At 35.5% G+C, this 22,146-nt stretch overlaps 1 protein-coding gene across 1 annotated transcript in view; it reads left to right on the top strand.

Moving 5' to 3' along the window:
* LOC144196622 (plexin-A1-like) overlaps positions 1–22,146 on the top strand; it is a 247,589-nt gene that overhangs the window by 151,710 nt on the left and 73,733 nt on the right. Inside the window, exon 10 of the mRNA XM_077716977.1 lies at positions 13,123–13,323. Within this exon, the coding sequence (XP_077573103.1) occupies positions 13,123–13,323 (201 nt within the window). The remainder of the gene's footprint in view (positions 1–13,122; positions 13,324–22,146) is intronic.

Raw genomic sequence — 22,146 nt, 5'->3', positions numbered from 1 at the left:
AGAAAAATGAGAAAAATGAGAAAAATGAGAAAAATGAGAATAATGAGAATAATGAGAATAATGAGAATAATGAGACTAATGAGAATAATGAGAATAATGAGAATAATGAGAATAATGAGAATATTCTTTGTAATAGTACTATTCGTAATAGTAATATTCATCAAAGTAATAGTACTATTCGTAATAGTAATATTCGTAAAAGTAATAGTACTATTCGTAAAAGTAATTGTAAAATTTGTAAAAATAATAGTAATATTCGTAAAAGTAATGGTAAAATTCGTAAAAGTAATAGAAATATTTGTAAAAATAATAGTAATATTCATAAAAATTATAGTAATATTTGTAAAGTAATAGTTAAATTCGTACAAGTAATAGTGTAATTCGTAAAAGTAATAGAAATATTTGTAACAGTAATAGTAATATTCGTAAAAGTAATAGTAATATTTTTAAAAGTAATAGTAATAAACAAACAAACAAATTGTCTTTGCTTCACTGATTCCCAACATTTAGTGGGTAGATCCGACTAGAGCCCCGAGGGTTGTTTCCTATGACTAAGTTCCCATTGTAGGCATATTAGCGCAACAGGAAATTTCTATCAACAACAAACAACAGTCACATATAACAGTCATATATTATATAATAATAAAAATGAGGATAATGAGAATAATTAGAATAATGAGAATAATGAGAATAATGAGACTAATGAGAGTATTGAGAAAATGAGAAAAATGAGAAAAATGAGAAAAATGAGAAAAATGAGAAAAATGAGAAAAATGAGAAAAATGAGAAAAATGAGAAAAATGAGAAAAATGAGAATAATGAGACTAATGAGAGTATTGAGAAAATGAGAAAAATGAGAAAAATGAGAAAAATGAGAAAAATGAGAAAATTGAGAAAAATGAGAAAAATGAGAAAAATGAGAAAAATGAGAAAAATGAAAATAATGAGAATAATGAGAATAATGAGACTAATGAGACTAATGAGAATAATGAGACTAATGAGAATAATGAGAATATTCTTTGTAATAGTACTATTCGTAATAGTAATATTCATCAAAGTAATAGTACTATTCGTAATAGTAATATTCATCAAAGTAATAGTACTATTCGTAATAGTAATATTCGTAAAAGTAATAGTACTATTCGTAAAAGTAATTGTAAAATTCGTAAAAATAATAGTAATATTCGTAAAAGTAATGGTAAAATTCGTAAAAGTAATAGAAATATTTGTAAAAGTAATAGTAATATTCATAAAAATTATAGTAATATTTGTAAAGTAATAGTTAAATTTGTACAAGTAATAGTGTAATTCGTAAAAGTAATAGAAATATTTGTAACAGTAATAGTAATATTCGTAAAAGTAGTAGTAATATTTTTAAAAGTAATAGTAATAAACAAACAAACAAATTGTCTTTGCTTCACTGATCCCCAACATTTAGCGGGTAGATCCGACTAGAGCCCCGAGGGTTGTTTCCTATGACTAAGTTCCCATTGTAGGCATATTAGCGCAACAGGAAATTTCTATCAACAACAAACAACAGTCACTCGTAGCGTTTGCCATTCTTAGCTTCAATGGGGGTAATACTTTTATACAAAGTCCAATAACAAATATGAAAATAAATCTTTCTATTTGCATTTTTGTCAATATGGAGTATATACACCTTTAAGTTATTTTTTTAAATCAAATAGTTGATCTGAAAAAGAGTATTTGCGCTGTATTCCCTATTTAAACTGAAAGTAGTACTAATTAGTAGTGTTTTTCACTATGATGTTCATGTTTTATTGTTAAAAAATATATAATATAATAATAATGAGGATAATGAGAATAATGAGAATATTATTTGTAATAGTAACATTCTTAATGGTAATATTCGTAAATGTAATAGAAATCTTCGTAAAAATAATAGTAATATTCATAAAAGTAATAGTAATATTCGTAAAAGTAACAGTGATATTTGTTGAAGTCATAGTAATAATTGTAAAAAGTATTAGTAATATTCATTCAGTATTAGTAATGTTCATTCATAGTCAGTTTAATATCTAAGAGAGTTTAATATCTAAGAGAGTTTAATATCTAAGAGAGTTTAATATCTAAGAGAGTTTAATATCTAAGTACTGTTTAATATCTAAGTACATTTGACCAGCGACTAAATACTGGCGACCAGAAGACTGGCGACCAAAAGACCGGCGACCCAAAGATCGGTGACAATTTTAAGACTTTCAAGTGCGCCTTATAGTCGTGAAAATACGTAAGTTTTTCCATTATTTCATGCTTAATATCGATTATCATCCTACGGATTTTCTTCGCACTACCCTTCATTGCACCGACTTGCTTTGGATCCATTGTGTTTCCCTTAATTCTGCAATAATGCAACAAAAACACATGAAAAATTGCAAAGCTCCGCCCAGTGCTCATTAGCAGCGTCTCATATACTCGTATCTCAAGACAAATACTTGCTCAGGATTTTACCCGTATCTTAAATCCCCTGTATGTTGTGGCACTCGTATGTCAAGGTATTACTGTATTGGGAAATGTTGGCGTATTCCAGGATTCTGAAAATTTAAAAATATGCAGTAACAACACATGTTGTAGTGACCCCATGGAGGTTTAAAATGGCAGCCTCATTGATTATCCTAAAGAGGCCATGTTGGATTTCAGACAAACAGTGGGTAAACATGAGATATGTTCGTCAGTGCTCCATTTCCGTGTTAATTACAGCATATATCACTTTAATGGGTGAGCTAGTTCTGTGTTCATTTGTATGTCACCTGAATGCTGTAGTCAACATTAATGTTTGTGTACATGTGTGTACTTCTATGTGTATTACTCTGCAAAATACACCATTCTGATCCTTCCCGTATTAGCTACTTTTATCTTCGTTATACCGTTAGCAGTTCAATTAGACACAGGCTAGTGTCTTATTATTATACTTATTCACTTACTTATTCATTCATTTTCTGAACAGCTTATCCTCACAAGGGTCGTGAAGGGTGCTGGAGTCTATCCCAACAGTGTCGTAAAAGTGTACCTTTTATCCACAAAATTGCCATTTCCAACATTTTATTCAACAGGACACACTAATGTTGCAACATATATTCATCCATTTTCAATGCACCTATCCTCACAAGGGTCACATGGGTGCTGGAGCATGTCCCAGCTGACTTTGGGCACCAGGCGGGGGATAGCCTCAATCGGTTGTAAGCCAATCGCAGGGCACACGAAGGCGCTAGCGGTAATTTAGTCTGCAATTAGCTTAGCATGCATGTTTTTGGGATTTGGTGGGAAAATCAGAGTACTGTATTTTCACGACTATAAGGCGCACTTAAGTCTTAAATTTTCTCCAAAATAAACAGTGCGCCTTGTAATCCAGTGCGCCTTATACATGGAAAAACAGAAAACCAAAAACGAAAAACCACCACTGTCGGATATTATTAAAACAAAAATGCCTGAACTGAAACAATACTGTTAAATATGCAGATGCCATCTTAGTTTACAAAATCTTCCATCATATAGCTCCTCCCCCACTGACAGATTTTATACAAAAAAATCCAAAATATCAACAATGGCTGGCTCTAGAGGTGACTGTGAGTGCTTCATACGTGGAAGTCAATAGCAATTACCGTATTGTCACGACTATAAGGCGCACTTAAAAGTCTACAATTTTCTCCAAAATAGACAGTGCCCCTTATAATCCAGTGTGCCTTATATATGGAAAAAATGTCATTCATTGAGGGTGCGCCTTATAATGTGGTGCGCCTTATAGTCGTGAAAATACAGTACCTAAATAAAACCCACACAATAACATTCAAAATTCACACATGGGATCAAACCCACAACCCCAGAACTGTGGGCCAACACGCTAACCACTAGGGCACCAAACCACTTATCCTATCTTACTATTTTAGGACATCATATTACATTATTTCCTATATATATATATATATATATATATATATATACATATATATATATATATATACATATATACATATATACATATATACATATATACATATATACATATATACATATATACATATATACATATATACATATATACATATACATATACATATCTATCTATCTATCTATCTTGACTCGCTATATTTGTACATCTTACGTAAGTGTGTGCGGGTTGTGTGTACTTGTGTTAATTATTCAAAATGTATTAAAGCTTAAAGATGCATCTCCAGATGCTTCTCTGATCGCCGGCGTGTTTAATGGAGAGAGACAGATGAGATGAGAAGCGAAAGGTGGAGCATTCGCAGTAAAACATACGGGGGAGGAGTTCTGACGTTGGCCTAGTTGCCAACACCGACATACCACCACCCAGAGGGAATTCTGGGTAAAAGTGCGGAGGAATTCTCGGCAATTTAATAAAACCCTGATTCCGATTTGCACGATAATAAAACTCCCATCGGACATCCGACCGTCACTAATTTTAGTACGAAGATTTAATTATGTCTACGGTCGTTTTTTTCTGTAAATCGGTTAAGAGATTTTCTTTTTGAACGGTTATTTTCTTATCTCATCTCATTTTCTGAACTGCTTTATGCTAACTAGGGTCGCTAGGGGTGCTGAAGCAGGGTAGAATGAGACAAATAACCAATCACTCGTAGCTAGGGGCAGTTTAGAGTGCTAAATTAGCTTAGCATGCATGTTTTTGGAATGTGGGAGGAAACTGGAGTACCCGGAGAAAAGCCACAACATCCCGGGAAGAACATACAAACTCCACACAGGTGTACTCACATAGATTTGAACCCAAGTCTTCCACTATGAGACCGGCATGCTAACCACTCATACACGAACATATTAGTAAATTACCAGAAAAATTCAATTAGCTTGGGCTGTCCAGTGGTTAAGTGGTTAGCGGTTAGCGCATCAGCCTCACAGTTCTGGGTTCAAGTCCAGGTCGGTCTACCTGTGTAGGTTTATGTTCTCCCATCTGTGGGTTTTTTTGGGTACTTCAGTTTCCTCCCAAACTACAAAAAACATGCATGCTAAGCTAATTGGCTATTCTAAATTGCCCTTAGCTACAAGTGTGAGCGTCAATGGTTAACTCTACCTGCCCTGTGATTGGCTGGCCACCAATTCATGATGTCCCCTGCCTTTTGCATGAAGTCAGCTGGGATAGGCTCCAGCACCCCTGTGATTTTTATGAGGATAAAAAGTTCCGAAGATGAATGAATGAATAAAACACATCGCATCCAATAGTAAAATATACTAAATTCTAATGGCACATGCTTGAAGTGTCCAAGATCAATGTATCACTTCACAAGCTGTTACCACCACTCGTTCATCCAGCACCCCCGCAACCCTAATGAGGATTAATCGGTTCAGAAAAGGAATGAATTCAATAGCTGAATAGTAAAATATGCCAAATTGAAGCAACACATGCTTGAAGTGTCCAGGATCAATGTACCACTTCACAAGCTGTTACCACCACTCGTTCATCCAGCACCCCCGCAACCCTAGTGAGGATTAATCGGTTCAAAAAATGACTGAATTCAATAGCTATCCCACTTCCAATGTTTATGTAATCCATCCCATTTGACTTTGGGCAAAAAGTTGAAGTCTGGAATATTCACAACTTCCACTAAATGTGCCCCGGCACCCCCCACGGCACACTGTTTCATGCGTAACATAGGTCAGAATGACTGTGACCTGGTTAAAGTGTGTTATCTCTTGCTTTGATTTGATTTTAATTGCTTTTGTCAGTCAAAAACGCTTTGCAAATGAAGTTATTTGTAATGGCTGCTTGAAAGAGTAGCAAAAAAATGACCAATCCTAATAACCTGGAAAAAAGCCCATTTCGGCCCATTATCAAAGCAAATTGTCTATCAAACCTGATAAAGTAACATCAAAAGTGAACCAAAATACGTTATGGATAGTCGGAGAGAAGGAAGTGGCAAGCCACTACAGTGGTACTTTGACATACGAGCAAAACTTTGGGTAAATATTTACCTTGAGATATGACACAAATTTTGATATAGGAGCAGATATCGAATACCAGAGGCTACTCATAAGAACATCATGGCCACTGTCTTTCTCCCCGCAACTCCCTTGTATAATGTCTCTATGAGCACTGGGCGGAGCCTTGCATTTTTTTCAGTGTTTTCTTCCCCGTTAGTCAATGCGAAGGGCGGAGCTTGTTCACTAATACGAGAGGAGTATATACTACTTATTGTTGGCAAGTGGTAGTGCGTTATCCTATTGTGAGGACATTTGTGTGCATCATTTTCTGAATATTTTGAAGGGAATACAAAAGCAAACAACTTTCGATAGGTCGCATTTGAAAGTCAGGGTGGAGGCGGGGCTTAAAGAGCCAACCCGGGAGAAGAAAGGTATCAAAATTTAAAACTAAATTACAATTAAGCATACCTGTCAACTTGTACATTTTATACGTATTTTCTACATTTTTTACTATTTCAAATCATGTACGCAGTACACCAACTTTTGTACGGGGAATTTTTTTTTAAAAATCGCCAATATTTATGAAAACCCATCTCAACAAGACCGTTTTAGCTAAAATCCAGATAGTCTCGTAGGCTGGTAGCCAACAACGACGCTACTGTCATCGATTGTTACTATTGTCACGGTATATAAGAGCAAAAATTATCCTCAATCGTATGTATTTTTTTAGCGGTGCGTACTGCAATATCGATAAAAACATGCGCATGCGTAGATATACATAGAGTAAATATCATGGAAGCAAGCATGGAGGAGCCACATAGTAAGAAACCAGTTACCGCCAGTAAACATGCGGTTTTTGTACGTTTTTTGGGGGTTTGTATGGGGAATCATAATCATTTATAAGGGCAGTTAATCGCCAGAGGTTGACAGGTATGATTAAGTTAAGTGTTAGGTTCGATTAAACTTATTTTTAAGTGTCTGCATCGTAATCCAAGTTCATTTAAATTTGTTTATGTTATGTTACAAGCGCGTTGCCGTGCAAAAAACGTACACTCTTTGAAATCAGTCTAATTTTAGTACTATTAAACACATTTTAGGACTATTAAACCACTAGTTATCTATTTGTTAATAGATGGCAAATTAGAACTGATAATAATGTTTTTCCAATCAAATATCCTGTTTTGGGTGTTTTTTTCTGACAGTTGGAACGAATTAATTAGTTTTTAGTTCATTTCAATGGGAAACATTCATTTGAGTTACGATTAAATCGACATACGAGCTCATTCCGGACCGCATTAAGCTCATATCTCGAGGTACCACTGTACTCACATTACAATTATGTTCCTTATCCAAGTGTTACTGTTAAAAGCTGCTTACAACTTAATTGTCAGCCTCGAAAATGAACTTTTTTCATGATTTATCTCAGCTTCTTTACCAGCTTTTCCCCCAACAATCTCTCTATTTATCCCCCATAGTCAAAAACTGAGATGAGTGGGGGCGTACTCGGCAAAAAGAGGTTTTTTTTTGCTTTTCAAAGTGTCTTTCATCCAATGCCGGAGTTCCACGACTGGTGCGATGGGGCCTGGCCTCCTTACACACCTGACACCAGTCGTGGGAATCGCGTCATTTGAGCAAAGTAGATGAAAACTTTATTTCTTGAAATCGGGGCTCGGGGTTGAGTCTCAACGCGAGAATCAAAGAGATCCAACAACTTTGTTGCTCGCTGGTTAATATTATTCTTAGACAAAAAAACATTCTTATTTTAACGACAGACTTGGTTTTATGAAGTATTTGCCCGTAAGAATGGAATATATCGTATTTTCACGACTATAAGGCGCACTGCATTATAAGGCGCACCCTCAATGAATGACATTTTTATCCATATAAAAGGCGCACTGTATTATAAGGTGCATTGTATTATAAGGCGCACTGTATTATAGGGCTCACTGTATTATAAGGCGCACTGTATTATAAGGCACACTGTATTATAAGGCGCACTGTATTTTGGAGAAAATGTAAGACTTTTAAGTGCGCCTTATAGTGGTGAAAATACGGTAATTGCTATTGACTTCGAGGTATGAAGCACTCTCTACTTTACAGTCACCTCTAGAGCCAGCCATTGTTGATGTTTTGGATTTTTTTTGTATAAAATCTTGCAGTGGGGGAGGAGCTATATGATGAAAGATGTTTGTTTCAGTTCAGGCGTTTGTGTTTTTTTAATATCCGACAGTGGTGGTTTTTCATTTTTGGTTTTCAGTTTTTTTTCCATATATAAGGCGCACTGGATTATAAGGCGCACTGTCTATTTGGGAGAAAATTTAAGATTTTTAAGTGCGCCTTATAGTCGTGAAAATACGGTAATCATCAATATAACCTACATATTCATGTAGACAATTGAAACACTTCTTTATTGTACTATATTATTTTGCCGCTGTCTTGGGAGATTTGGTCATCACATTTTCTTTGCTTGTGTGTGTATGTGTGTGTGTGTGTGTGTATGTGTGTGTATGTATGTGTATATGTGTGTATGTGTGTATAAAGTCCAAAACTGGTCGATAGTGTCCTGTCCTCTCCTTTCTGAAACGGTTCATTGGACTGGAACGCTAATCCGTAAGGACCGTCTTTACTGTGGTGACCCCTTGACACACACACACACACACACACACACACACACACACACACACACACACTTACATACACACACACACACACACTTACATACACACACACACACACAGATATATCTTCATCCATCATACTCACAGAGTGTCAACGTTGTAGGAAGGAAGGTGGCCTCATGGTTAATGGCCAGTAGCCAATCAGGGCTCTCGCCTCTCTGACATCATCTTAGTGAGGATGTATCCTTGCAGAATGTATTTTTTCATATATATAATTAGGGAGGATAGTCATCAGAAGATGATTGGATGGATGTCTTTAGTCTGTCGTTGTTGTAGTGCAACATATTTTTTAAGGTTCTGGGTCTTTCATCTCGTTTTCTGAACCGCTTTGACCTAACTGGGGGGGGGGGGGGGGGGGGGGTGCTTATAGGACCCTAGCCCTGAATATTCCGTTTTTTATAGATCTAAAAGAAGGTTTATTTTAGCTTTTTTTATAATATATTTTTAGATTTTACAAACTGATTTTTGAACTAAAAACACAGAAAAAAATGATAAAAAATTATAATTATTGATTTAAAAGGGGAAACATCAGGAAATTCAAAATATAATGTCAACTTGATTTCATGTGGGCTGGACCGTTTTAGATATAATATTTAGATGTTTTTCTTTTATAAATGGATTAAAAGAACTGGATTAAAAGCCCTGAATATTCAGTTTTTTTATATATCTAAAACAAAGTTTATTTTAGCTTTTTTTTAAATATATTTTTAGATTTTACAAAATGATTTTTGAACTAAAAACACAGAAAAAAATGGATTAAAAAATTACAATTATTGATTTAAAAGGGCGAAAATCAAAAATTAAACCAATGTTTATTTTAGATTTTTTTAAAATATATTTTTAGATTTTACAAAATATTTTCAACTAAAAACACAGAAAAAAATGATTAAAAATGACAATTATTGATTTAAAAGGAAAAGAAAATCAAGATTTAAAACAATGTCTATTTTAGATTTTTAAAAATATATTTTTAGATTTTACAAAAGGATTTTTGAAAAAATTCCAATTATTGATTTAAAAGGGAAAAAAATCAGGAAATCTAATATACATCTATACTCTTAATTTTAATTTGATCCTAAAACAGAAAGTCAACACTCATGATTAACTTCCCGGACCACACAAAATGATGCGGCGGGCCAGATTTGGCCCCACGGGCCGCCACTTTGACACACACGTTCTCCGACCATTTAAAATTTGGAGTCATTTTCTCTCATTTCTAGATCTACAGACATATCAAGTGCAATTTTAAAAATGCACAGTCATTGACAAAGTCCATTCTGCTGAAAGGGCTCACCTCTAAAACTTTGATCCGAGTTTTTTGTCCATGTTTTTGCCCCGTGGCTAATGTAAAACAATCCCCACTCACAAACTTCACAAAGCCAGAGGGCCAGATTAACATTGGTATGGAAACGGTGTGGGTGTATTACAATGAACATTTGGGATCTGGTTTCACGCAAAGTGATGTGGACGCTCCACTTTGGTCTCATTGGGTCTTATCTCCCATTTTAATAAATGCGCAAATTGCTCCCGTGAAGACAACCAAGTTTCTTTTCTTCGTCCTCCCCCTCGCTTCACTTGTCCTCACATTTTGTTCACCCACAGTTTAATATTCTCTGGGATTATATTTATATACATATATATATATTTATATGTACTACAATTAACTGTGCTGTTCTACCCATGCAAAACATTGACTTGAATTGGATTGAATGATTTAATTGTCATTATACAAGTATCATTAATGATATCTAAAGTTAAATAAAGAAGTAGTCCAAGTGAGATTTTCAGCACCAAGTTTTTGAGAGGACACTCAACAAACAAACAAACACCTAGATCACATGTGTCAAAGTGGTGGCCCGCGGGCCAAATCTGGCCCGCCGCATCATTTTGTGTGGCCCGGGAAAGTCAATCATGAGTGCTGACTTTCTGTTTTAGGATCAAATTCAAATGAATAATATAGATGTATATTAAATTTCCTGATTTTCCCCCTTTTAAATCAATAATTGTAATTTTGTAATCTGTTTTTTTCTGTGTTTTTAGTTCAGAAATAGCTATGACTATAAGGCGCACCGCATTATAAGGCGGACCCTCAATGAATGACATTTTTCCATATATAAGGCGCACTGTATTATAAGGCGCACTGTCTATTTTGGAGAAAATGTAAGACTTTTGAGGGTGCCTTATAGTGGTGAAAATACGGTCATTGCTATTGACTTCCAGGTATGAATCACTCACTACTTTACAGTCACCTCTAGAGCCAGCCATTGTTGATGTTTTTGACTTTTTTTTGGATAAAATCTTGCAGTGGGGGAGGAGCTATATGATGGAAGATTTTGTAAACTAAGATGGCATCTGCATATTTAACAGTACTGTTTCAGTTCAGGCGTTTGTGTTTTTTAAATATCCGACAGTGGTGGTTTTTCGTTTTTGGTTTTCTGTTTTTTACCATATAAGGCGCACTGGATTATAAGGCGCACTGTCTATTTCGGAGAAAATTTCAGACTTTTAAGTGCGCCTTATAGTCGTGAAAATACGGTACCTAAAAAAGATAGGGGACAAATGGTAAAAAGAACAAGTGAAAAGGGGGATAAAAAACTGAGAATTCCCTCATGAGGAATTCCCCCTAGTCGAAGTAGATTGTTGTGTCTCATTGTGTTGCACTATCTGATCCAGACTCCACTTTGACACCTGTCACCCCCCTCCCCTAATGAACGATCCCCCACAATCCTTTGCTGCCAGAGCTTTTCCTATCCGTGTATGTGCATCAACCTTGTAGGATTTCCTTGTGGTAATTGGAACAGATGCTTGAACATGCTACTTCAACGTTAACAATAGCTGCTACTTCAAGCTAGATACTTCAGCTTTAGCCAATGTAACATACACACACACACACACCTCCATGTTTTTTTTTCATTCTAATTGAGCCTTGAGGCTTCGCGGTAGTCCATCTCTGCTCCATCACCACCTGTGAATGCTTCAGACTTGAACATTCTTGCCATTGTTGTTGACAATTTGCTTCACTCCAGCAAGCGTATCGATTTGTTCTTGTCTTCTTCTGTTTTTTTCAGTCTTTTTAGTCTTTTCTTCCACTAAAGTCTACCCAGCGGATGTCTTATAAAGGTTGATAGCAATTACCGTATTTTCACGACTATAAGGCGCACTTAAAAGTCTTCAATTTTCTCCAAAATAGACAGTGCGCCTTATAATCCAGTGTGCCTTATATGTGGAAAAAAACTGAAAACCAACAAAGAAAAACCACCACTGTCGGATATTAAAAAAACACAAATGGCTGAAATTGGACAATACTGTTAAATATGTAGATGCCATCTTAGTTTACAAAATCTTCCATCATATAGCTCCTCCCCCACTGCAAGATTTTACGCAAAAAAATCCAAAACATCAACAATGGCTGGCTCTAGAGGTGACTGTAAAGTCAATAGCAATCACCGTATTTTCACCACTATAAGGCGCACTTAAAAGTCTTAAATTTTCTCCAAAATAGACAGTGCGCCTTATAATACAGTGCGCCTTATATGTGGAAAAAATGTCATTCATTGAGAGTGCAGTGACCGAGATGATCCGGATTAGAGCCGAAATGGCTAAAACCAGATCGATTTTACAAAAATAATACTTAGAAATACCATGGCAAATAATCAACAAAGGTCTAAAATACGGGAAAACATATACATTGACAGTTACGGCACCCGGCACAGATTTTTCTCAAAACATCTCATTAAAAAAAAAACGGAAAACTTATGTTTTATTCAGAGTCAAAAATGACAGTCATTCCTTGGCATCATTGCTACAATAACACCCAATAAATACAGTGTTCCCTCGCTTATAGCGGTTAATGGGGACCGGGACCCCCTGCAATAAGTGCATTTCCGCGAAGTAGGCGTGCCCCTTCAAAAATGCTGAAAGAAACGTGCACAAAAGCACCACCAAGCAAAAACATCATAGTAGTCCGGATGGAGGATATTCTGCAGTTTTTTGCACGTAAGAAACATCGTTATTGGGAGTTGTGAACATTGTTTTTTTTGCGCCTGTAAACAGCCATGACGTCATCAATGCCATTCCTGAACTCTCACCATGTTATTGACCATTTCTTTGGCCTTTTTTTGATACAATTACTAATTCTTATTGAATATTTTGTTTCCACCTCTTGTAAAATGATGTCATTTATAATTTTAACTTAATATCTTTACATTTTTTATATATTTTCTTCCTGAAAAAAATCTGTGAAGCTCTGAGTCCGCCATAGCTGAAGCGCGAAGTAGCGAGGGAACACTGTATCTCATTATTTACGTGTACCTGTAAAAAAAAAAAAAAACCAAGACAATCGTAAAAAAAAGACTTCCCATTTCAACTGAAAAGTCCACCTTGTATACCAGCATGTTTTATCTATCCAGACCCTGTTAGAATGTAGCATAGTCCCCCATTGTCCATCCCAGATGGGTATCTTCATCCAAGAGACCTTCTTACTTTGCTGGTCACATCTCAAACCACTTCTTTTTAATTTTCTTATCTCCAGGAGTGTCCTCAAATCCTGCCCTCCACTCAGATCTATATCCCGGCTGGAGTTATGAGGCCAATCACGCTGCTGGCACAAAACCTGCCACAACCACAATCCGGACAGAGGAACTACGAGTGTATTTTTCACATTCAAGGCAACACCCTCAGTGTCCCGGCTTTGAGATTCAACAGTACGAGTATCCAATGCCAGAAGAGTACAGTAAGTCAGCAACTAGTACGTTTTACACGTATTCTATACATTTTTTTTACCATTTCAAATCATTTTAGTTATACATTTTAATCGCTTAAAAAAATAATGCACAAATTTGGTTTGACATCCACGACACTACAAAGACAAATCGACAAAACGAAACAAAACAGTAAAGTTTAAAGGCAATTTTAAGGGTACTGTTTATATGCGAGGTGGCTTATATGCGAGTAAAAATGCAACTATCAAACTAATGCAAACAAAACATTATTTTCCCTCGAGTTGCGGTCTCTAGTACTTTACAAGTTTTGCTGTGCATTTTTTAAGGTACCGTATTTTCACGACTATAAGGCACACTTAAAAGTCTTAAATGTTCTCCAAAATAGACAGGGCGCCCTATAATCCAGTGCGACTTATATATGGAAAAAACACAAAACCAAAAACGAAAAACCACTACTGTCGGATATTAAAAAAACACAAACGCCTGAACTGAAACAATACTGTTAAATATGCAGATGCCATCTTAGTTTACAACATCTTCCATCATATAGCTCCTCCCCCACTGCAAGATTTTATACAAAAAAATCCAAAACATCAACAATGGCTGGCTCTAGAGGTGACTGTAAAGTTGTGAGTGAGTGCTTCATACCTGGAAGTCAACAGCAATTACCGTATTTTCACCACTATAAGGCACCCTTAAAAGTCTTACATTTTCTCCAAAATAGACAGTGTGCCTTATAATACAGTGCGCCTTATATATCAAAAAAAAAACCTAAAACGAAAAACCACCACAGTCTGATATTAAAAAAACACAAATGGCTGAACTGAAACAATACTGTTAAATATGCAGATGCCATCTTAGTTTACAAAATCTTCCATCATATAGCTCCTCCCCCACTGCAAGATTTCATACCAAAAAATCCAGAACATAAACAATGGCTGGCTCTAGAGGTGACTGTAAAGTTGTGAGTGATTGCTTCATACCTGGAAGTCAACAGCAATTACCGTATTTTCACCACTATAAGGCACCCTTAAAAGTCTTACATTTTCTCCAAAATAGACAGTTTGCCTTATAATACAGTGCGCCTTATAATACAGTGCGCCTTATAATACAGTGCGCTTTATATATGGAAAAAATATCATTCATTGAGGGTGCGCCTTATAATGCGGTGCGCCTTATAGTCGTGAAAATACAGTACAAAAAAAACCCAAAGATTTATTACATCCAAACACTATTCAATAGCGTTTATGATTGATAACCTGCTTACTGTTACCATTGTGTTGGGTATCCCCGAGAGGAAAGCGTATGTATATGCATCAGAGGTTAGTCGCCTGTAATAAATCATTGGCAAAATTAGCACGCGCTAGATGTTCCCCTGTCCATTTAATCTTTCTGTCTGGTGCATTATTTAACCCCTCGCCAGTTCTCCAACATCCAACCCACGCGTACACCGGGGGGATTCGTAGTATGCCTGAACACACCCGATCATACGCACCCTTGGAGATTAGGGCGCTTATGTTTTTTTATTTCGATACCACAGAACCCAAAACGTAGTGACGGATTCCCGGGAAGATTTTTTTTTTGTCCTAGCTATGGGAGACTGGTATCGCTAACAACCAGTGACCTGTTTTGCATGATTTATTACACTGCCACTATCAAAGATGGAGGATGGGAAAGAGAGTACAGGGGAATGAATACTACTCAGTGGGTCGATATCACTATTGTCATCAGAATGAGTGGGTAGTCATAAAAAAATGGATGCAAATAATTGCCTATGAATGTCATTTCTTTCTTATTGCCTGTCCTTGACAAACTAAAAATGATTGGACGTCGATTTCGGGCAATGGCAACAAAACAACTGCGATTTTGGGTGAAATTCTCTGTAAATACAATAGTTTTTACAATATGTAGCATGATGGTTGATTGGTTATTGTGTTGGCATCACAGCTCTGGGGTCTAGGGTTCAAGTCCAGATCGGACCATCTGTGTTTGCATTTTCTCTTAGGCTTGTGTGGGTTTTCTCCGGGTACTCCAGTTCCTTGTAGCATTCTAAAAACATGCATGTTAGGCTGATTGGACATTCTAAATAGCCCCTAGCTACGAATGATTGGTTGTTTGTCTCATTGTACCCTGTGATTGGCTTCCCACCGATTCAAGGTGTCTCCCAACCCTAGCCCGAACTCAGCTGGGATTGGCTTGAGCACCCCCCGCGACCCTAGTGAAGATAAACCAGTCCAGAATACGAACGAGCACAGGTTTTGACAAGCTTGCATTTCAAGATAATATTTTTCTTTACTCCAAAATTTCAAGGTTTCAGTTTTAAATCAAATGAAATTTCATCCTTGAAACCAACAACAACCCCATTCATGATCTATAACTGTCAAAAATGCCATATGTATCACAAACTCCTGGCAAAGAAGTAAAATAGTCAACAGAAACCAAGTACCGTATTTTCACCACTATAAGGCGCACTTAAAAGTCTTAAATTTTCTCCAAAATAGACAGTGCGCCTTATAATCCAGTGCGCCTTGTATATGGAAAAAACAGAAAACAAAAAACAAAAAACCACCACTGTCGGATATTAAAAAAACACAAACGCCTGAACTGAAACAATACTGTTAAATATGCAGATGCCATCTTAGTTTACAACATCTTCCATCATATAGCTGCTCCCCCACTACAAGATTACATACAAAAAAATCCAAAACATCAACAATGGCTGGCTCTAGAGGTGACTGTAAAGTAGTGAGTGCTTCATACCTGGAAGTCAATTGCAATTACCGTATTTTCACCACTATAAGGCGCACTTAAAAGTCTTACATTTTCTCCAAAATAGACAGTACGCCTTATAATACAGTGCGCCTTATAATACTGTGCGCCTTATAATACAATGCACCTTATAATACAGTGCGCCTTATATATGCAAAAAAATGTCATTCATTACGGGTGCGCCTTATAACGCGGTACGCCTTATAGTCGTTAAAATACGATACTTGAAGTCTTACTCTAACACTCTTTCAAGGTATCTGCCAAGAAGACGAATTACCAGAACACGACCTTTACCTCCACACAAAAATCAGCTTTTTAGCCCAAATCACACATGGTCTCCCTTTGAAAAACATAGTAGAATCCCTACATAGACCTAATAGGACCCACCATCAGTTCCATATCTATTCCAACAATCCACAGGGGGGGACAAGCAATACATGGAGACGATTCATGTAACGAATGCGGGAGTAGATAACGAATGAACCCCAGCCAACTTGCCGTGTTACAGTAATGAGGCCGGCAACTGCTTTCAGCTCACCTTACATACTTTGTGTCCCCCAAAGCCCCCTTTTGTCAACTAACAATGACTGCCCCCCACCCCAACCCACACTTTATCGGCCCTTAAAGTCCTCACCCCATTTTGTTAGGCCAGATCCATTAAAAAAAACCCCTTTGGTTGCTTTTCACTGATTTCTCCAGCTTTCATCTTTCCACTCCGCATTCATTTTCCGAGCATCTTATCCGCAGGGGGTGCTAGAGCCTATCCCATCTAATTTCTGGGAAAACCATGAATCGGTGGTTAGCCAATGGCAGGCCGCAATGAAACAAACAATCAATTGCTGTTAGCTAGGGGTCAAATTAGAGCATTTTTTTTCAGTTTTTAGTTCAAAAATCATTTTGTAAAATCTAAAAATATATTAAAAAAAAGCTTTTCCCGTATTTTTCCCTTATTTTATATGTTTTCCTTATTTTATACATTTTTTTCCTAATTTCATACGTTTTTTCCTTATTTTATACGTTTTTTTTTTCCTAATTTTATACGTTTTTTCCTTATTTTATACATTTTTTTAATCATTTCACATTGTATATGCCATACTTTTGTACCAGATTTTTTAAGGGTGTTCTTTTTGTGTGAAACCAGTCTCGTTTTATCCATTTCGGATAGGGAATGATCCAACATGTACTTCAATACATGAAACAAAACCAATTGCTGTTATCTAGGGACAATTTAGAGCACAGGTGTCAAAGTGGCGGCCTGGGGGCCAAATTTGGTCCGCCACAACATTTTTTGCGGCCCAAGAAAATAAATTATTAGTGCCGACTTTCTGTTTTAGATCATATTAAAATGAATAATATAGATGTATATTAAATTTCCTGATTTTCCCCCTTTTAAATCAATAATTGTCATTTTTTTAATCATTTTTTCTGTGTTTTTAGTTCAAAAATCATTTTGTAAAATCTAAAAGTATATTAAAAAAAAAGCTAAAATAAACATGTTTTAGATCTATAAAAACTCAATATTCAGGGACTTTAATCCAGTTAATTTAATCTATTTATCTAAAAAAAAAAAAGCTAAGTATTATGTCTGAAATGGTCCGCCCCACATGAAATCGGGCCAAAAGCCAAAGTGGGTAAAACGAGATCGGTTTTACAAAAAAGTTACAGGAAAAAACATCCAGTGAAAAAATTGAAATGACAAAAAAAAAAACATAAAATACTGGAAAATGTAAATATTTACATGTATTGCAGTACTTGGAATCATTCCGTAGAGCCAAAATGGGTAAAACGAGATCGATTTTACAAAAAAAATACAGGAAAAAACATCCAGTAAAAAAATTGAAATGACAAAAAATATAAAATACCGGAAAATGTAAAAATGTACATGTATTGCAGTACTTGGGATCATTCCGTAGAGCAAAAATGGGTAAAATGAGATCTGTTTTACAAAAAAAATACAGGAAAAATATCCAGTAAAAAAAATTAAATAACAAAAAACATAAAATACTGGAAAATGTAAATATTTACATGTATTGCAGTACTTGGGATCATTCCATAGAGCCAAAATGGGTAAAACAAGATCTGTTTTACAAAAAAAGTTACAGGAAAAATATCCAGTAAAAAAATTGAAATAACAAAAAAAACATAAAATACTGAAAAATGTAAAAATTTACATGTGATGCAGTACTTGGAATCATTCCACAGAGCCAAAATGGGTAAAACGAGATCATTTTTACAAAAAAGTTACAGTAAAAAAAAAAATTGAATTGACAAAAAAAAACGTATAAAATACAGGAAAACGCAAAAGTTGACCGCTATTGAAGTACATATGGAATCATTCCGTATAAGAGCAGCCATCTTTGTTTGATAGGGATGAATTTTTGCCGATTTTCATCATGTTATCTGCCTAATTAACATTTCCCTCTATTTTTCCCATTGACTTGATTTTAGCACATTTCTTTGCAACCAACCTTCTCTCCTCTAGTCTTTTCTCCCCTGAGGACCTTGCTACTGTATGCGTTGGCTCAGGTAGATTAATTACCTGCAGTGACATGCAGGCGCTGGCCAGAGGCTCCAGTAATGAGTTTGATTACTCATCTCCAGCAGCTTTTTTGGTGCTCGGGGAAGGAGAGAAAGGACACTAAGTCGTTCGTTCACCGGGGCTTCTCGTTTAGAAATAATAGGGATAGGGGGGGTCAGAAAATGATACTTTATACTTTTAAAAACATTGACACTAGATGTGGATCAAAATTCTATGCCTGTTACTCCAATTATTATTATTATGATCAATTTGATGAGACAAAAAGGTTGAAGTGAATGCTTTTTTTGTCATTATACGTTTAGCCTTAGTAGTTAACGTAATAAATTAGTAGTCAGCATAATAAATAAGTAGTGGTCAACATAAGTTGTAGTCAACATAATAAATAATCGGTAGTCAACATAATTAGTAGTCAACATAGTAAATTAGTAGTAGTCAACATTATACATAAGTAGTGGTCAACATTATACATAAGTAGTGGTCAACATTATACATAAGTAGTGGTCAACATTATACATAAGTAGTGGTCAACATTATACATAAGTAGTGTTCAGCATTATACATAAGTAGTGGTCAGCATAATACATTAGTGGTCAACGTTATACATAAGTAGTGGTCAACATTATACATAAGTAGTGGTCAACATTATACATAAGTAGTGGTCAACATTATACATAAGTAGTGGTCAACATTATACCTAAGTAGTGGTCAACATTATACATAAGTAGTGGTCAACATTATACATAAGTAGTGGTATACATTATACATAAGTAGTGGTCAGCATTATACATAAGTAGTGGTCAACATTATACATAAGTAGTGGTCAACATTATACATAAGTAGTGGTCAACATTATACATAAGTAGTGGTCAGCATTATACATAAGTAGTGGTCAGCATTATACATAAGTAGTGGTCAGCATTATACATAAGTAGTGGTCAGCATTATACATAAGTAGTGGTCAGTGTTGTACATAAGTAGTGGTCAGCATTATAAATAAGTAGTGGTCAACATTATACATAAGTAGTGGTCAGCATTATACATAAGTAGTGGTCAGCATGATACATAAGTAGTGGTCAACATGATAAATAAGTAGTGGTCAACATTATACATAAGTAGTGGTCAGCATTATACATAAGTAGTGGTCAGCATTATACATAAGTAGTGGTCAGCATTATACATAAGTAGTGGTCAGCATGATACATAAGTAGTGGTCAGCATGATAAATAAGTAGTGGTCAACATTATACATAAGTAGTGGTCAGCATTATACATAAGTAGTGGTCAGCATTATACATGCGTAGTAATCAACATTATACATAAGTAGTGGTCAGCATTATACATAAGTAGTGGTCAGCATTATACATAAGTAGTGGTCAACATTATACATAAGTAGTGGTCAACATAGTATATAAGTATGAGTCAACATAGTAAATAAGTAGGAGTCAACATAGTAAATAAGTAGGAGTCAACATAGTAAATAAGTAGGAGTCAACATAGTAAATAAGCAGGAGTCAATATAGTAAGTAAGCAGTAGTCAACATAGTAAATAAGCAGTAGTCAACATAGTAAATAAGTAGTAGTCAACATAAGTAGTAGTCAACATAAGTAGTAGTCAACATAAGTAGTAGTCAACATAAGTAGTAGTCAACATAAGTAGTAGTCAACATAAGTAGTAGTCAACATAGTAAATAAGTATTAGTCAACATAAGTAGTAGTCAACATAGTAAATAAGTAGGAGTCAACCTAGTAAATAAGTAGGAGTCAACATAGTAAATAAGTAGGAGTCAACATAGTAAATAAGTAGGAGTCAACATAGTAAATAAGTAGGAGTCAACATAGTAAATAAGTAGTCGTCAACATAGTAAATAAGTAGTCGTCAACATAGTAAATAAGTAGTCGTCAACATAGTAAATAAGTAGTAGTCAACATTCGTAGTAGTCAACATAGTAAATAAGTAGTCGTCAACATAGTAAATAAGTAGTCGTCAACATAGTAAATAAGTAGTCGTCAACATAGTAAATAAGTAGTAGTCAACATTCGTAGTAGTCAACATAGTAAATAAGTAGTAGTCAACATAGTAAATAAGTACTAGTCAACATAAGTAGTAGTCAACATAAGTAGTAGTCAACATAAGTAGTAGTCAACATAAGTAGTAGTCAACATAAGTAGTAGTCAACATAAGTAGTAGTCAACATAAGTAGTAGTCAACATAAGTAGTAGTCAACATAAGTAGTAGTCAACATAGTAAATAAGTAGTAGTAAAGTAGGTACAGAGTGACTGAAGTGGTTAACGGAAGTTAAGTCTTGATTAGGTCCACTTAGGTGAAGAACTGGAGTTGAGTATGGTTGACAGTTCTTGGGAAGAAACTGTCCTTGAGTCTGTTTGTTTTGGCTGTTATGGCCATGTCATCAAAGTTTACTGTTTTATAAAAAAAAAAAGTCCAGATGATTACATTGTCCTTCATAAATGCCTGAATGTGTTTTGTTATTGTTTTTTGTGTTTGTTTGAGAAGTTGTTATACGGCTTACACAATTTGAAATGACCAAAAAAACGTATAAAATACGGGAAAAATGTACAAGTTGCCAGGTATGAACTTGGTAACGGTGTGGCCTGTGTTGCCATTTTCCAGCCAATGAAAGACCACATGAATTAAGCATGATGCGACGACATCTTTGGGGGGGTACATCGTGTTTTGGTGGCTGTAGACGAGTGAAAAACCTTTAAAATTTAATGGCCATCTTGCCTGGGAGTCTCTTATTGTTACCCTGCTGGTTGCCAGTATTTAAGCGGGTGTTTAACCAGTGGGACATTGTGGTCATGCTAATGATGATATTCTACTTGGTGTGAGTTTTTTGGGGAGGTTTCGGAGATGGGGTGTGTGCTGGAGAATGTATATTTTCTGTTTACAAGCGCCATTGCTTATTTGGAGTGGTAAAGTGGTGTTTTTTTTTAAGAGATAGCGTGTCAGTGAGCAAATGGAAAATGCCAATTTCACTTTGAAATTTCCTTTGCTATCGCATCTTTCAGTCTTCTCTCATGTGGCCACTACATCATGTTTGAGTGAACATCGTTTCACGTTTTGGGCCGTTTGATTATCTTCTTCACATTCTTTTCTCTTCTATCATTTTGAGATTGTTTTTCACCTTCCTGTGACATTCTCAACATTTTTTGCAGAAAAAAAAGGTTTGATGTTATTTCCTTGTGTGGATGTGTATGGTGGATCATAGCTGGCAGTTTTTTTTCCTTATTTTATGTTTTTTTTCCTCATTTTGCACATTTTTTCCCCTTATTTTATACGTTTTTACCTTATTTTATACGTTTTCTCCTAACTTTATATGTTTTTTTTCCTCATTCTAATGTTTTTTTTCCTTATTTTATACGTTTTTTTCATTATGTTATGCGTTTTTTTCCTTATTTTATACGTTTTTTCCTTATTTTATAAGTTTTTTCCCGTATTTTATACATTTTTTTCCCTATTTTATAAGTTTTTTCCCGTATTTTATACATTTTTTTCCCTATTTTATGT

Source organism: Stigmatopora nigra, chromosome 1 (assembly GCF_051989575.1).
Source record: "Stigmatopora nigra isolate UIUO_SnigA chromosome 1, RoL_Snig_1.1, whole genome shotgun sequence".
Classification (NCBI taxonomy): Eukaryota; Metazoa; Chordata; class Actinopteri; order Syngnathiformes; family Syngnathidae; genus Stigmatopora; species Stigmatopora nigra.
The sequence above is the reverse complement of the archived record's forward strand: the minus strand, read 5'-3'. Positions and strand labels throughout refer to the sequence as shown.